The sequence below is a fragment of the Homarus americanus genome, unplaced genomic scaffold (genome assembly GCF_018991925.1).
Source record: "Homarus americanus isolate GMGI-L3 unplaced genomic scaffold, GMGI_Hamer_2.0 scaffold57153, whole genome shotgun sequence".
Lineage (NCBI taxonomy): Eukaryota > Metazoa > Arthropoda > Malacostraca > Decapoda > Nephropidae > Homarus > Homarus americanus.
This window is the reverse complement of record NW_024754472.1, coordinates 183888-202276: the sequence shown is the minus strand read 5'-3', so window position 1 is coordinate 202276 and position 18389 is coordinate 183888. Positions and strand designations below refer to the sequence as shown.

At 45.9% G+C, this 18389-nt stretch overlaps 1 protein-coding gene across 1 annotated transcript; it reads right to left on the bottom strand.

Moving 5' to 3' along the window:
- Positions 1 to 5545: 5545 nt before the first annotated feature.
- Positions 5546 to 17442, bottom strand: LOC121855802 (cuticle protein 19-like). The gene is made up of 3 exons (XM_042350916.1): positions 17308 to 17442; positions 11334 to 11417; positions 5546 to 10142 (listed from the first exon to the last, which is right to left on the bottom strand). The coding sequence occupies exons 1-3, from the start codon at positions 17320 to 17322 to the stop codon at positions 9912 to 9914; spliced, it is 330 nt and encodes a 109-aa protein (XP_042206850.1). The 5' UTR covers positions 17323 to 17442; the 3' UTR covers positions 5546 to 9911.
- Between the last annotated feature and the right edge of the window lie 947 nt (positions 17443 to 18389).

Here is an 18389-nt window from a genome sequence, read left to right as displayed (position 1 = left end):
CGATTAAAAAAAAAAAAAAGTAGTAGTAGTAGTAAGAGGAGGAGGAGAAACGTAGTGTTGTAATGTTTAAGTGGGGTGACGTCTCTCTCTCTCTCTCTCTCTCTCTCTCTCTCCGTGGAAATTGTCTTCTCTCTATCTCTTTATTTCCCTCCCATTCTCCATCTACCTTCCTGCCTCACTCTCTTCCCCTCCTTTCCTCGATCTCCTTTCCTTTACTCTCCTCTCAGTCTCATCTCCCCCATCCGTTCTCTCCTTCCCTCCCTCCCTCCCTCCCTCTACCCCCCCTTTCACATTCCCTCCCTTTTCTTGCCATCAGGTGGGAGGCTCTCTGAGGGATGAATCAGGAGGAGGAGGAGGAGCCATCCCCTGAGCTCCACGGCCCATTCATCCTCTGGGTGGTCGGAGAGAGAGAGAGAGAGAGAGAGAGAGAGAGAGAGAGAGAGAGAGAGAGAGATAACAGTTGTTGACAAGGGTTCGATAGCATGGATCAAATATGCTGCACTTTATTAATTTTGGGTTGATTTAAAATATGTCAATAAAAAATGTCAGTCACGTAACATTTTTATGATGTACAGTATATGTAGTGTAGGAATATAAGATACGTAGTTGTGTTGGTAGGGATATATTAAATGGAAGGTTAGCAATACTGAACAGGAGAATGGAAAGAATACAACGCGGAGGCTGTGTTAATTCACCAAATGGAGTATCCAAATGTACCTTCGGCAATAAGGCCCGTCCCTCACGGAGAAGGCCTTCCTGGACGAGCTCTCAACTTCGGATGAGGAAATTGAGGAAGAAATCCCAGAATCATCCCATAATCCTCCTTTCATTGACCAGACTGCCAATGAACCACTTAATGATCTTGTACGTGATCCCCGTCTGTCAAAACTGCAGGCGGAACTATTAGCATCAAGACTGCAGGAATGGAACTTGCTAGCGAAACAGACAAGAATTTCTGTTTTTAGGAAAAGAAATATTACATTATCTTCATGTTACAATATGCAGGAGTCCCTCTGTACTGATGTAAGAGCTGGGAGAAAAACATGACCCAAAGGAAAGGCGCCTTTTATAGATTCCTCCAAGTGTAGTTTGAAAGAAGTATTGTTGCATAATGGGAACCAGAAGCCCTCAATTCCAGTAGCACATTCTGTAGGTTTGAAGGAAACGTGTGATAGTATGGAGAAAATACTGACCGCTATTAAATACAAGGAGTATAGATGGCAGATCTGTGGCTATTTGAAGGTTATAGCCCTTCTGCTCGGCCTTCAAGGAGGGTTTACGAAATATTGCTGTTTTCTGTGTTTATGGGACAGCAGAGCAACAGACAAACACTACAACACAAAGGACTGGCCAAAGAGAGAAGAGTTTGTTCCAGGAAAAAGCAACGTTAAATATACTCCCTTGGTAGACCCAAACGGTGTACTTCTACCTCCTTAACACATCAAGTTGGGACAAATGAAGAGTTTTGTGAAGGCTGTGGCCAAACAAGGTGATGGATTCGTGTACTTGAGGGGAAAATTCCACAGCTCAGTGATGCTAAAGTCAAAGAGGGTATCTTTGTTGGCCCACAGATAAGAAAGTTACTTCGTCATGACGACTTTGAAAACAAACTGAAGGAAAATGAACTAGCCGCATGGAGATCCTTCACATCTGTAGTCAAGGGGTTTCTTGGACACAAGGAAGAAAACTATCGCCAACTTGTAGAGGAACTCCTAAAAAACTACAAAACTTAGGATGCAGGATGTCCCTGAAGGTCCACCTCCTACACTCGCACTTGGACTTTTTTCCTGAGAATCTGGGGGCGGTTAGTGATGAACACGGGAGAGCGATTTCATTAGGACATTAGACGTGTGGAGGAAAAGTGCCAGGGTAGATGGGATCCTGCCATGATGGGGGACTATTGCTGGTGTTTACAATCTGAGGACAATACAACACATAAAAGGATAAAACAAAATAACAAATGCCCTACAGTGGCTAATGTAATATTTCTTGTGTCGTCTTATGATTGTTTTGATTCTTTATTGAATTTTAGTGATGACGAGGAAAAAAGTAACAGAAATAACAGAAAAAATAGTATTTTTCAGTTTTTGTATTTGTAAGATTTATTTTTTATATATACACCAAATAAACTGTACGGGCCAGAGAATTTTCATTGACAGATTTGAAATGAGCGCCTCGAAATTACCAGAAGAAAGCTGCTTTGAACCATGTAACGGAATTATTTTTGTTTTTAATTTGTTGCCTAGTGTATTGTAGGAAGGAAGATAGATAGATAGATAAATAGATAGATAGATAAAGAGAGAGAGAGAGAGAGAGAGAGAGAGAGAGAGACCATACTACTCACCTTAATCAATCCGTCTCAAAGGTAGGATCAATTGGCTGGTCAACGAACTCCCGAGTAAAGCTCAACCAGCCATTGAGAGATACAGGTGTGTAATATGACCTGGTGTTAACAGGTCTTTCACAGGTGTTAGGTTGAGAGATACAGGTGTGTAATATGACCTGGTGTTAACAGGTCTTTCACAGGTGTTAGGTAGAGAGATACAGGTGTGTAATATGACCTGGTGTTAACAGGTCTTTCACAGGAGTTAGGTTGAGAGATACAGGTGTGTAATATGACCTGGTGTTAACAGGTCTTTTACAGGTGTTAGGTATAGAGACACAGGTGTGTAATATGACCTGGTGTTAACAGGTATTTTCCGGAGACAATTACAAGGAATTTAAAAGAGCAATAGACTTTTTTTTTTTAATATTTTAACCTAACTTAACCAAACGTGACCTAACCTAACCTAACCCAAGCTAACCTAACCTAACCTAACTTGACCTAATTTCAGCGCTAGCAAATAACCAGATATCTATCCATATTGTTACGAACCCCTCCACCCAGCACTACGAACCACGCCATCTATTGTCTTGATCTACCTACCCAGCACCACGAGCAACGCCATCTAGGGACGAGACACGAGTATGACTCGTCTTAGTTACCACTCCGGGGTTTCCCTTCTCCATATCCTGGTTGTTGCGTCACTTCCTCCAAGTCTTCTTTGTGAGCTCCAATTCGAGGAGAGAGAACTACACTCTGGGAAGTGACCACAGGATCATCTCCCCTGTGGTTGAGCTCCTAGTTATTATATATCATATTTGTATCACTTATGTTACTTGTATATTATTTGTAAATCAAGAAACCCATTCCCGAAATTATGGAACTGTGTATTTTCAGCCTTCTGGCTGCCAAGCTCTTTCAATAAACCGTTAATTATTATTATCATTATTACACACACACACAGACAGACAGAAACACACACACACACACACACAGAGTATTAATAACGCAACAGTATAAGAGTTACTGTTCTTGTCCTCGCATTTCTATAATTTTAAGTCAAAATTCGTATTGGTGTTTGGATATTGTTTAGGGATTAAAACTTGTCAGGAATAGTATAAGTTGATGTGTGTGTGGGGGGGCGGACTAGACCACATGACGGGCTGTAGAAGGTGTTGAGACTCAGGGAGGAGATGGGATATTGTGGTCATTGTCTGGGGGCGGTGGGAACTCTTACCTTCATTGTATATTGTCTTGCATGTCTGTTTCACCTGTGTCAATGATATTTGTAACAACACTTTTCATTGTATAAATAAATATGAATTGCTTTTCATTTCTATAACAGGCTTTTGACAGTGTACCCCATGAAAGACTGAAAATTAAACTGGAAGGGTATGGGATTCGGGGAAATGTCCTGGCGTGGGTAGAGGGCTTTCTACATGATCGCAAGCAGTGTGTGGTGGTTACTGGCACGAAATCATCATCTGTATTCGTAACAAGCGGGGTGCCACAGGGTAGTGTATTGGGCCCGCTGCTGTTTGTTTGCTTCATAAATGACATGCCTGGAGCTGTACATTCCTCCATACAAATGTTTGGTGACGACGCCGAGTTATTTCGGGAAATTAAGAACCAAGCGGACTGTGAAGAGCTGCAGAAGGATCTCTGTGAGCTTCAATGTCACGAAATGTAAGAAGATGCACCTGGGACGTACCAACGGTAAGGAGGCGTATCATGTCTCCCAAAGTGACGAAGAAATTGCATTAAATGAGACGGAATGTGAAAAGGACCTAGATGTGTACAGTACGTTGACAAAGAACTGCAGTGCTCGGGCCATTGCGAGAAGAAGGTAAACCAGGCAACTAAGTTATTAAGTCGTATAAGAAGGTCGTTCAGATATCTAGATGGTCCGTCCCTCGTAATGATCTTCAAGAGTGAAGTGCTTCTCCGCCTGGAGTACTGTCATCCCGTCTGGTCCCGAGATAAGCTAGGAACTGTCAGCTGATTGAAAATGTCCAAAGGAGGGCCACCAGATTGGTGCCTGCACTGCGGCACCTCAGCTACCCAGAGATAATGGAGTGCCTGAACTTGCCTAGCTTGTACTACACACGGGCAAGGGGAGACCTGATTGAGGTGTACAAGCATCTCAGAGGGCACTACTCAGTCGAGTGTCCATACCTGGAGCTGGCGGACGCTCGCCCCACAAGGGGACACAGCTCAAGGTTAAAGAAGCCGCAAGTCCGGATAACTGTGAGGGGTAACTTTTTCGGAGTGAGAGTTGTGAACTCTTGGAACAATCTGCCAGACAGTGTGGTGACGGCACCGAGTGTGAGCGCGTTCAAGACCAGACTTGACCAGCACTGGAGCAGGTTCAGATACATTCAAGAGCCAGTGCATGCCCAGTACTTGCCAACAGTGAGTAACAGAGACGTAACCGATCGCCCAAGCGGCTAACGAGCTGATCAGTGGTGAAGAGGATAAAAGTAAAAGTAAAAAGATATTATTCACCTGTAGACGCTGACAGTGTTCGTTGCTACCATAAAGGCTCCATACACACCAGACGAGTCGAGTCGAATTCGTTCAATAGTCTTTTGACTCGAGTGAAACTGACTCATTCCTGTTCACACAAAGAGAGACAAGAACATTCACGTTTGTCAGTATCCTGTCAGGTGTCAGGAAGTATAGACACAAATTCTGTCGCAATATTACATGTTCTTTTGTGGATTCGGCGGCGTAATCTGATTTAATTTTGTGTATGTAAATGTATGGTTAGTAAAGAGTGAGTAAACTCATGTGAATTATTTGGCTATTATTTACTAGGCTATTACTTCAATATATAATCTTACCTGAGGAATTCAACAACAACCTTTTCCCACAGAGCTGAGATCACTTGACGATCTGTGCCACCGATGACTGGGAGAGCAGGACGCTCCTCAACAAGACTCATTATATCCTTCCACCACAACTGACTCTCTATGACTGACGAAAAAAAATGGGTCTGGCTGTATTCATGACTCGACTCGACTCCCCGGGTGTGAGTCGCTGGGTCGAACTCCAGTCTACCTGGCTGTAAATGATTCCTAACTTTACTGCTGGAGAAGTGGTGACGGCCCAGTGTGTACTGATGACTCAGGAGACTGCCTATGGGACCCAGTATTTCATGTAACAGGTACAGTATATATATAATGAACACAGGTGAGAGGCACAGGTGAAAGACACACATTATAAAGGTGTTAAGAATTTATTGGTAAACAAACAGTGTTGACGGCGTGGCGGTCACCTCAGGTCACAGGTCAAACTTAAGGTCACAGGATGATCATTAATACGTCAGTAGAAGATGTGACCAACATTATTGCGGGGTTATGTTAACACAAAGGTCAGTATGTATGTATGTATGTATGTATGTATGTATGTATGTATGTATGTAATTGAATACTTATTCAAATATAGTCTACAAGTATATAAACAATTAGTCAAGTCAATAAGTCGACAGTCAGTAAAGTCGCCTGTCAGTGAGGTTGAATATCAGTAAAGTCGCCAGTCAGCTAAGATGGCAGTCAGACAAGTCGACAGTCAGTAAAGTCGAGTCAGGCAAGTCGACAGTCAGCTAAGATGACAGTTAGCTAAGTCCGCAGGCAGTAAAATCGAGTCAGAAAAGTCGACAGTCAGTAAATTCGACAGTTATTAAAGTCGACAGTCAATTAAGTTCACAGTCAGTAAACTCGATGGTCTGTAAAGTTTACAGCAAAGTCGACAGTCAGGTAAAATACACAGTCAGCAAAGTCGACAGTCAGGTAAAATACACAGTCAGCAAAGTCTGTAGTCAGTAAAATCGACAGACAGTAAAGTTGAATCAATAAAGTCAACAGTCAAGAAATTCGAGTCAGTGAAATAGATCGCTAGTAAAGTAGACTTTTACCTGAGTTGAGAGTCAGGTAAAGTACACATAGTCAGCAAAGTCTACAGTCTGTAAAGTTTACAGTAAAATCGACTGTCAGTAAATTCTACTGTCAGTAAAGTCGACAGTGAGTAAATTCTACCGTCAGTAAAGTCGAGTTAGTAAATTCGACAGTCAGTAACGTCTACAACCAAAAAGGTTGAGAGTCAGTAAAATCAAGTCAATAAATTCTACCGTCAGTTAAATCGACAGAGAGTAAATTCTACATTCAGTAAAGTCGAGTCAGTAAATTCTACCGTCAGTAAAATCGATAGTCAGTAAAGTCGACAGTCAGATAAGTCTTCAGTCATCGAAGTCAACTTTCAGTAAAGTCGACGGTCAGTAAAGCCGCCAGTCAGTAAAGTCGAGTCAGTAAAGTTGACGGTCAGTAAAGTTGACGGTCAGGTAAAATCGACAGCCAGTAAAGTCAACAGTCAGTAAAGTCTACTTTTATAAGGTTGACAGTCAGTAAAGTCTACTTTTATTAATTCGAAAGTCAGTAAAGTAGACTGTCAGCAAAGTTGAATTTCAGATAAGTAGACTGTCAGTAAAGTTGAATTTTAGATAAGTCGACAATCAGCTAAGTCGACTATCAGTAAAGTAGACAGTCAGCTAAGTCGTCACAGTAAATTCGACAGTCAGTGAAATCGATCACCAATAAAGTAGATTTTTACCTGAGTTGACACTCAGTAAAACTGACTGTCAGTAAAGTTTACTTTTATTAGGTCGACAGTCAGTAACGCCTACAGCCAAGAAGGTTGACAGTCAGTAAAATCAAGTCAATAAATTCTACCGTCAGCTAAGTCGACAGAGTAAATTCTACCGTCAGTAAAGTCGATAGTCAGTGAAGTCGACAGTCAGTTAAGTCTACAGTCATAGAAGTTAACTGTCAGTAAAGTTTTCAGTCAGTTAAGTCTAGTCAGTAAAGTCAACTTTCAGTAAAGTCGACGGTCAGTAAAGTCGCCAGTCAATAAAGTCGACAGTCAGTACAGTTGACGGTCAGATAAAATCTATAGCCAGTAAAGTCGACAGTCAGTAAAGTTGGCGGTCAGATAAAGTCGACAGTCAGTAAAGTCTACTTTTATAAGGTCGACAATCAGTAAATTATACTTTTATAAAGTCGATAGTCAGCAAATTCTACTTTTATAAGGTCGACAGTCAGTAAAGTAGACTGCCAGTAAAGTTTAATTTCAGATAAGTCGACAGTCAGCTAAGTCGACTATCAGTAAAGTAGACAGCCAGCTAAGTCGACAGTCAGTAAATTCGATAGTCAGTGAAATTGATGACCAATAAAGTAGATTTTTACCTGAGTTGACAGTCAGTAAAATCGACTGTCAGTAAAGTTTACCTTTATTAGGTCGACAGTCAGAAAAGTAGACTGTCAGTAAAGTTGAATTTCAGCTAAGTCGACAGTCAGTAAAGTCGATAAGACTATGTGTAAGGTTGACAGTAAATTCGATAAATCAGTTGGTAAACTCAACAGTCACGTTAGTCGACAGTCAGTAAATGCGAGTAATTAAATTCTACCGTCAGTAAAGTCGACAGTCAGTAAATTCTATGGTCAGTAAAGTCGACAGTCAGTAAATTTTACCGTCAGTAAAGTCGACAGTCAGTAACGTCTACAGCCAACAAGGTTGACAGTCAATAAATTCTACCGTCAGTTAAGTCGACAGAGAGCAATTTCTACCGTCAGTAAAGTTGACAGTCAGTAAATTCTATGGTCAGTAAAGTCGACAGTCAGTAAATTTTACAGTCAGTAAATTCGACAGTCAGTAACGTCTACAGCCAACAAGGTTGACAGCCAGTAAATTCTCTCGTCAGTAAAGTCGACAGTCAGTAAATTCTACCGTCAGTAAGTTCTACCGTCAGTAAAGTCGATAGTCAGTAAAGTCGACAGTCAGTAACGTCGACAGTCAGTTAAGTCTCCAGTCATCGAAGTCAACTATCAGTAAAGTCGACGGTCAATAAAGCTCAGTCAGTAAAGTCGCCAGTCAGTAAAGTCGACAGTCAGTAAATTAGATCGTCAGTAAAGGTGAGTCAGAAAATTCTACAGTGAGTAAAGTCGACAGTCAGTAAAGTTGACAGTCAGATAAAATCGACAGCCAGTAAAGTCGACAGTTAGTAAAGTTGGCGATCAGATAAAGTCGACAGTCAGTAAAGTTGACGGTTAGATAAAGTCGTCAGTCAGTAAAGTTGACGGTTAGATAAAGTCGACAGTCAGTAAAGTTAGCAGTTAGTAAATTCGACAGCCAGTAAAGTCTACAGTCAGAAAAGTCGACTGTCTGTAAATTCGACGTTCAATAAAGCTCAGTCAGTAAAGTCGACAGTCAGTAAAATTTACTGTTAATAAAGTCGACAAGTCAATGTGTAAAGTCGACAAGTCAGTTAAGTCGATAATCTGATGTATAAAATCTCCAGTCAATGTTTAAAGTGCACTAGTTAATGTGTTAAGTCGACAGTCAGGAAAATCAACAATTTAGTTTGTGAAGTCGAGTCAGGAAAGTCGACAAGTCAATGTGTAAAGTCGACAGTCCATAAATTAGGTCGATGAATCAATGAGTGTAATCGAGAGGTCAGTAAGTTACGTCGACAGTCATTAAGTTGACAGTCGATGAGTAAAGTCGACAGGAAGTGAGTAAATCAACAAATCAGTGAGTTAGTCGACATACCAGTAAGTCAGTCGACAGGTCAGTGAGTACATCAGTAAAATAGATCGTCTAGGGTCGAGTAAAATGAGTCATTGTGTATTTTTTTTTTACTATCAGTCATTGGTACAACACATCATCATTAACCTGGTACAATAATATTTAGCAGCTGATAAAACAACTTTATACTAGACTAGTTTATCACAACACAGGGAAGCACAGAGCATATCTACCTATCAATCTATATATCTATTTATTAATCTCTCTATGTAACTAATGTCTATCTATTTATCTATCTAAGCTATGATTTACTCACGTGTTTCTAAGTACAGTACATAGGGTGGACAGGTGTTACTATAGCCATCCAGGTAACAATATAGCTAATTACCATTGACAGGTGAGGCTTGTCAACACAGCCAACCATCAACACCAGGGAATAGCACGTGGAAGCTATCAAAACAAAACAAAATTGAGAATCAAACATTTCTCTCAACTCTCACTCTAAGTCACAGGTATGATAAAGTAAGGGACATTTAGAGCTTTAAAAGGAGGTATTCTGAATTGGCGTTAGGGGCCGCAGGTGTCTAGAGGAAGGGGAAGGGGGGTGGGGGGTGCTGGTTATGTGTTAACCTAATAATATAGAGTAGCTACACATACGACTCGGTCTAGTTGTTTATACTAAAGGTGAGAGCAGGTGTCTCAGGAGGGGGGTAATCTGACTGTAAGAAACACTATACAACAAGTATACCTTAAACATATAGTAGTATAACAAAATGTTTACATATGGCGTGGTCTAAATATTGGAAGAACACATATTGAGGTATGAGGCATTAAATAACAATTACTAAAACCTTTATGACTAATAACGAAAGGGTTAAACAGGTAATATTTTCAACTGTATATTTTGAAGCTTGGGGGACAGGTGTCAAGGAGCCGGAGATGACTGTAAAATAACAAGTGCCATAAAACAGGTGTAATTTGATAATAAGAGACCTAAACAACACGTGTTCTAGCTGTAGCTGTTGGCGGGGCCCTGGGAAGCGAACCCCACATTCTCGTAGGTGATGGTGGCCACATAGCCTCTCTGGTGGTCTGCCGTGTAGGTCACCACTTGTCGTCGACCGTCAGGCAAGAGCACGTAGTAACGACCACTTACACTGTTGCCGTCGTTCTGCTCCTCGTGACCGAAGTCGTTGCCGAAGTTTTGGTCTCGGACGCCGTATCGGAGGTCGTATGGCATCTGTGTTTATAAAACGAGGAAGAAACAAGTGCACAGGTAAACAAAGTGATTAGTCTGACCCGTGAATTATTGACAGGTAGGTGAGGCTATCCCTTATAGGTAAATTACACCTGTTTACATTCATTATACTCAATGTACAGTCACTCATAAAAGTTCGTGGGGTCTCCGTGTGTGTGGGTGATTCCCATCCCCACCCTTTTCTGGACGACAGGTCTCTGGGCACGGGACAACGCACACACGAACATACACGGTGAAACTGTTGGAACTGTGTGTGTTCAATTAAGACCTGTTGTTTGACAGGAATATTTGTCCATGCAAATATTGTGTTATGTCATATAATGTTTACACATTTGCATGCCAGCATATGAGGGTTAAAATTGTCATGGACAATATGACCACAGTCCTCTGTTACCTGAACCATGAGACGCTTCGATATGTGAAGACGAAGCAATATGATGGAGGGTGGAGGAGGAGTGGGGTGGCATATAATATCATTACAAATATATGGCAATAGACCTACTTCAATACGTTCCTTTAGTTATTACATGAAGGGTTTCTTACCTGCTTGGTGTGTTTCCTCCAGTAGACTGTTGCCTTAGACTCGGGACTGTTCCATTACGACGTTGGCCAACCGCTTCACTGCTCATTGTTTCGAGTCTTCGTCTACTTCGAATATTTTATTACCTATTATTCAGAATGGTTTTGCGTTGGATATATAGAGGAATGAAGAAGATATATTATACTACGTTAATGGTAGATACTGTCTGAGTTGAACTCTGAACGGTTTACAATATTATTCATGTGGATACAAAGCAAATTTTCGAAGGGATTGGAATGCGCCTCGACCTGCACTACCGTCGTCTCTTGCTGCTTAATTAATGCTTAGATATCGAAGGGGCTTTAACCTTCATATCTTATCAACAACACCTGATTATGACTAACGATAATAACTGATTGACAAACATAATCCTGTCTGACCTGATTACATAAAAGACACCGTTCTGCCGTGTGTGTGCGTGTGCGCGTTGTCAAAATCGCTATACACAGACTCGCCGTCCAGAAAGAGGTGGGGACTGGACTGACACACACACACGGACCCCCACGAACTTTTATGAGTGACTGTACATTCAACAAACACTTCCTACTCTCACCATACACTCACAACACTCACCATTAACACACTACACTCACCGGGGGATAGCTGTAGGGGTCTAGCACTGGATGGGCGTCAGCTAAGTACACCATCATCACCATCATCGTCACCATCACCATCGCCCTGGGGGTGGAGGTCAGGGAGAATATTGTGTCGTGGAGAGGTTAAAGGGGGGGTTGCAGTTTATTGGGCACGAGGGATAATTTATTGAAGAAGTTAGCTTATAAGCGACGGTGAAAATTTATTGAATGCAGGTAGTTTATTAGAGGCAGCACCTAATCAAAGAGGAAGCGAGTTTAGTGGATGGGAGGCAGCTGGGCAGTGTATTAAAAAGGGGACAATTATCAGCGCGGAGCAGTTAATGTAAGCGAGACAGTTTAGCAAGAAAGAGTAGTATATTAAGCAAGTATAATTTATTAAAGAGGCATATTTAAATTACGAGGGGGGGGCAGTAAATATAAGACAGGGAGAGCAATGGTTGGTTTGTCTGTTGTGCTGTTACATTATGATTGACTGCACCAATAATACAAATACTAATACTAACAACAAAAATACTAATTAAATACCGAAAATAATAAAATCAACAATAATAACAATGATAACAGTAATAATGAAATAATATAACTGATAATAAGATGGCAGAGAAAATAATAACTAAGATGTTGCTCTCTCTTTGTCTCACCCGTTTTTCTTTCTTTCATTTTCACTGATTTTCCATTACTTGGTGCAACCCTGATAGATTAAGATGTTTTAAGACACACACAGGACAAATGAAGGTCGGTATATGAACTCACCATGTCTGACCCATCACACTACACTGCTGATCTAAAGAGAAGACTCTGAAAAGTGTTGTACTTACAGTCAGTTCAGGTCAGGTCTGGTCAGGTCAAATTACGAGATGTTACCTGTCGCGTCAGTCGAGGTTAAATAGCGCAGACGACCTGACTGAGGGTGGGTTGTCACTTCTACGGATCCTTAAAGTTGGCAACTAGGTTTCCTAGTTATTTCCAGGGCTCGTCAGTTGATTACAGGGCCTTTTTGTTCAGTCAGGGTCGTTCAGGGTCATCCAGGGTCGTCGTCCAGGGTCGTTATCCAAGGCCTTTTGTCCAAGGTCACGGTCCAAAGATAAAAATAATGTTCATGGTTCAACAAATAATTTCAGCACCGCGTGTTTCAGTCTTAGTGATGTTCAGAAGACCATGGGTGACTCAGTGCCTAGGAATCCTCTACATTACCAAGAATACTCAGTCGATATCTGGAGGTCAGAGTCGCCTCCAGGACCATCACCTGGAGGTCACGGTAACTACTAGTGCTTTTAGAAATTTCGGTCGATTCCAGGAGAGTCAACTGAAAGATCAGAATCAGTTGCAAGAATTTCCGCCGTCGACTGTAGTGCTGTCAGTCACCTCCGAGACTCCCAGTTAATGCCAAGGACGTCATAGTCACCTTCAGGAGTCGTTAGTCTCCCTCGGGGGAATTATCAGCTGATATGGAGTCCTCAGTCCTCAGTACCGTAAGGTTTTGCACGGAAGTAATGACAGGATCACAGATAAAGAGATTTAGATTAACACGGCCTTTGATTCAAATTAAAACACGTAAAACAAAACAGGATTAATGATTGAGATTAGATATTAACATTGAGCTTAGTTACCATTAGTAGTTAGCGAGGTTAAGAGAAGCACAGACTGACATTGGGATTAATTGCAATAATGAGTTTAAGCAAGATTAATGGGCTTCCTTATAAGGGCTGGAACAGGAGGATGGGAGAGGTGAAAGGGGTGAAGAGGACTGAGTGGTTGGGGAAATTAAGATGGGAAATTGCATGAGAAGGGAATGTGGGGAAGGAATGTGAACGTGTACTGGAGGTGAGGGGAGGAGAATGTGGAATGGAAGAGAGAGGAGGTGTGGGTGAAAGGTAGGGGAGGGAGGGGGTGTGGAGAGAGGAATGTGGAGTGGAGGAGGGTATTAGAGTGGGGGGAAGGGGAGTGTGGGGGTGGAAGGAGGGAATGGAGGAGTGTGGAAGGAGAGAGTGTTGACAGGAGGGTGTGGAGTGGAGGAGAGGGTGTGGAGTGGAGGAGATGGGGGTGTGAAGTGTGGACGGAGAGGAGAGAACTGTGGAGTGGAGGAGAAGGGTGTGGGTGGAAGGGGTGGGTGGTGGGGAGAGGGTGGAGTGGAAGGGGGGTGTGGAGTGGAAGGGAGGGGTGGAGGGGAGGTGTGGGTGGTGGGGAGGGTGTGGAGGGAGGTGAGTGTGGAGTGGAGGAGGTATAGGGTAGATGAGGTGGGGAGTTTATGGGGTGAGGGAGGGTGGGAAGAATGGTGGAGGGGTGTGGATTGGGAGGAGAGTGGAGATGAGGAGATGGGAGTTTGGACGGGAGGAGTATGGGTGGAGTGGAGGGTGTGGAGGGAGGGGTATGGGTGGGTGGAAGGTATGGATTGGATGGGAGCGCAGGGGGGTGTAGAGTGGAAGGGGTGTAGAGTGGATTGGATAAGAGGTGATGTGGCGTGGAGTATAAGGGGAGTGTGGGTGGGGGAGAGTAGGGAGACTATGGTTGGGTGGGTGGGGTGTGGAGAGGAGGGTGTGTGGAGGGAGAGAGTGTGGAGGAGAGGGGTGTTGGAGGGTAGGGGGAGGGGGCGTTTAGAGGAGGGTGTGTGGAGTAGAGGCAGGGAAGTGTGGAATGGAGAGAATGGGGGTGTGGAGGTGGAGTGTGGAGAGAGGGGGGTGTGGGTGGAGTATAAGAGTGTGGAGTGGGAGGTAGAGGTGGGGGTGTGTGGAGGGGGAGGAGGTGTGGAGGGGGGGGTGAGAGGAGGGTTGTGTGGAGTGGATGGGGAGAGGTGTGGAGTGGGGGAAAGAGGGAGTATGGAGGGGGGGAGTGTGGGGTGGGGAGGGGGTGTGTGGTGAAGGGGAGGGAGAGCGTGGAGGGAGGGAGTGTGGAGGGAGGGAGTGTGGAGGGAGGGTGTGGGAGGAGGGCGGTGGGAGGGGGACTGTGGGAGGAGGGAGTGTGGAGGGACTGTGGGAGGGAGGTGTGGAGGGGGAGGGAGGGTGGAGGGGGAGGGGGTGTGGAGGGAGGGGTGTGGGAGGGAGGGGGTGTGGGAGGGAGGGAGTGTGAGGAGGGGGGTGTGTGGGGTGTGGGAGGGAGGTGTGGAGAGGAGGGACTGTGTGGGGGGGAGGGGGTGTGAGGGAGGGAGGGGTGTGGGGAGGGGGGGTGTGGGAGGGGGGGAGTGAAGGGGAGGGAGTGTGGAGGGAGGAGTGAAAGGAGGAGGGAGGTGTGGGAGAAAACTGTGGGAGGAGGGGGTGTGGGAGGGAGTGTGGAGGAGGGAGTGTGGGAGGGAGGTTGTGGGAGGGGAGGGAGTGTGGGAGGAGTGTGGGAGGAGGGGGTGGAGAGGGAGGGGGAGGGAGTGGAGGAGGGGGTGTGGGAGGAGGGTTTGGGGAGGGAGGTGTGGGGAGGGGGGAGGGTGTGGAAGGGGAGTGTGGAGGGGAGGGAGGTGTGGAGGGGAGGGGGTGTGGGAGGGGAGGGGGGACTGTGGGAGGGGGAGGTTGTGGAGAGGGAGGAGTGTGGAGGGGGAATGTGGGAGAGTGTGGGAAGGCAGGTGGAGGGAGGGCAGTGTGGAGGGGGGTGTGGTATGGGGAGGGGGGTGTGGAGGGGGTGTGGGAGGAGGGGGTGTGGAGGGGAGTGTGGGAGGGTGTGGAGGGGGAGGGGGGAGTGTGTGGGGAGGGAGAGGGGTGTGGAGGGTGTGGGGAGGGAGGGGTGTGGAAGGGGGAGGGGGTGTGGGGAGGGAGGAAGTGTGGGGGAGGGAATGTGGAGGAGGGGGGTGTGGAGGGGAGAGTGGGAGGGAGGAAAGTGTGGGAAGGGAGTGTGGAGGGAGGGAGTGTGGAGGGGGAGGGTGTGGGAGGAGAGGGTGTGGAGGGTGTGGGAGGGGGAGGGAGTGTGGAAGGGGAGGGGGTGTGGGAGGGAGAGGGTGTGGAGGGGTGTGGGAGGGAGGGGGTGTGGAGGGGAGGGGGAGTGTGGGAGGAGGGAGTGTGGGGAAGGGGTGTGGAGGGGGGAGGGCAGTGTGGAGGGAGGGTGTGGGGAGGAGGTGTGGGGAGGGTGTGGAGGGGGAGGGGCGGTGGAGGGGGAGGGGGGGTGTGGAGGGAGAGGGTGTGGAGGGGGTGTGGGAGTGTGGAAGGGGGAGTGTGGGAGGAGGGTGTGGGGGAGGGAGGTGGAGGAGTGTGGAGGAGAGGGGGGGTGTGGGGAGGGAGTGTGGAGGGGGAGGGTGTGGAGGGGGAGGGGTGTGGGGAGGGTGTGGAGGGGGGTGGGATGATATGGGAATGTGGGGTGTGGAGGGGATGGGAGTGTGGGGAAGGGGGCGACTGTGGGGAGGAGGGATTGTGGGAGGGGGAGGGTGTGGAGGGTGGTGTGGAGGGGGTGTGGAGGGGGAGGAGGGGGGTGTGGAGGGGATGGGGTGTGGAAGGAGGCGACGTGTGGGAGGGAGGCGACTGTGGGAGGAGGAAGTGTGGAGGGTAGTGTGGAGGGAGGGAGGGGGGTGTGGGGAGGGGGATGGGGAGTGGGGGAGGGAGGGTGTGGAGGGGGAGGGGGAGTGTGGGAGGAGAGAGGTGGAGAGGGAGGAGGGATTGTGGAGGGTAGTGTGGAGGGGAGGGAGTGTGGAGGGAGGGGGTGTGGGGAGGGATGGGGGTGTGGGAGGAGGGGGGTGTGGAGGGGGAAGTCGAGGGAGGTGTGGGGGGGAGGGGCAGGGGGGTTTGGATGGAGAGAATGGTAGGGTGTGGAGGGTTGGGTGTGGGTGGAGAGGGTGTGGAGTGGAGGGGAGGGTGTGGGTGGATGGGAGTGTGAGGTGGAGGAGGGAGTGTGTGGTGTGGTGTGGAGGAGAATGGAGGTGTGGGTGGAGGGAGGTGAGTGTGGGTGGGTGGAGGGGGTGTGGAGTGGGTGGAGGGGTGTGGTGTGGAGTGGAGTGGAAGGGGTGGAGGAGGGAGTGGAGGAGGGAGAGGAGTGTGGAGGGGAGGAGTGGAGGATGGGGGAGGGGGAGTGTGGAGGGGCGGGGGAGTGTGGAGTGGAGTGAAGGGGGTGTGGTGTGGTGTGGGTGGAGTGTGGATTGGAGGAGGGTGGGTGTGGAGAGGGGTGGGGTGAGGCGGAGGGGAGATATAAATGAGATGGGAATTTACTGGTTAGCCAACACATTATACAATAAATATACATATAACTAAATGATACATACCAATATGCAGGTAACATTCTAACCTAAACCTAACCTAACCTAACACAACCTAACTCTAACTAGCTTGCCTAACCCTAACTAAACCTAGCATAACCTAGCAAAACCCTAACCTTATCTATCGTGCTTAACCAACCTATTCTAAATTAAAGTAACTAACCTTAACCTATTCTAAAAATTAAATTAACCTAACTTAACCTATTCTAGAAATTGCAGTAACCTAACCTTAACCTGTTATTGCACAAAATTAAAAGTAATTAGCAACAACTAGTCTAAGATAACTTTAACCTCATATTTCTAAATCTACTTTCTTCGCCTTATTTACTTTCATCTCTCTCTTATGTTAGTACCCAATCTGTATTTACTTCTACCTTCTATGTTATCTGTGTTTCTTCCTCCTTTCCTGTTGCTTCCTCCTTCCTGTGTTACTTCCTACCTTCCTGTGTTTTTCCTTCATTCTGTGTTACTTCCTCCTTCTCTATGTTACTTCCTACCTTCCCTGTGTCTTCCTCCTTCCTGTGTTACTTCCTCTTTCCTGTGTTACTTCCTACCTTCCCTGTGTCTTCCTCCTTCCCGTGTTTCTTCCTCCTTCCCTGTGTTACCCCTACACCCTGTGTTGCTTCCTACCTTCCTGTGTCTTCCTCCTTCCTGTGTTACTTCCTCTTTCCCTGTGTTACTTCCTACCTTCCCTGTGTCTTCCTCCTTCCCTGTGTTACTTCCTCCTTCCCTGTGTTACTTCCTACCTTCCCTGTGTTACTTCCTACCTTCCCTGTGTTACTTCCTTCATTCCTGTGTTACCTGCCTTACCTTACAGAAAGTCATGACTGGCGGGTTCCTGCGGCAGAAGGTAAACAAACAAGACACGTGAAGGGGCAATAGTTAAAAGAGAGGAGCCAGATGTTCACGTGATCGCTCAGGTACCAAGACTGACTTGTGCCTCCCAGTGTCCAGGTTTATATAGCCTCACTTTCACCAGCTGCGTCTACAGGAAGTTGCTTGGTGCCGCCTGTCATTTGTTTTACCAGTGGCGGGGTGTTGAATGGCCGTCGTGGAGGTGTTGTATGGCAGTCGTGGAGGTGTTGTATGGCAGTCGTGGAGGTGTTGTATGGCAGTCGTGGAGGTGTCGCATGGCAGTCGTGGAGGTGTCGCATGGCCGTCGTGGAGGTGTCGTATGGCCGGATTGGAGTTAGGAGTGACACTTTACTTAACAACAGTAGTAAGAGATGGTGATAGTGCGTTCAGATCATGATATCTACCATCATAATTACCACCATTGCTACTACCATGATCACCTCCATTAGTACAGTACCACCATTACTACCACCATAATTAATACCATCACTATTACGATTGTTACCACCATCACTCATTGACAGCAGTAATCCTATGTTTTATGTAATAATAATAATAATAATAATAATTAACGGTTTATTGAAGAGCTTGGCATGAAGGCTGAAAATATACAGTTATATATTTGGGAATGGGTTTCGAATTACAAATAATATACAAGTAACATAAGTGACACAAATAAGACATATAATAACTCGATGGGGAAAAACAAACTACAGTTCATTTCAACATAGTGACAGTGTAGGGAGCAGTGTTTACTGGGAGTGAATACACTGGTTTTATTACAAGTTATTGATAATTTTTACAATGGTTGGGACTGGGCTGTTCTTATAGCGATCAGTTCGTGCGTATGGGCTGGATGCGGTTGTGGTGTCGAACAGCAATTCTCGGACTAGGGATCTCAGGTGATAGGGCCGGGTGTCGAGGATGGTGTAAACTTCTTACAAATTTGCAGATGAGGTCGTGGTGATGGTCAGTGAGAGTCGAAAGGGTCTGTGTGTTGAGCCTTCTTGATATGTGGAGTAGGAAGGGAGAGAATA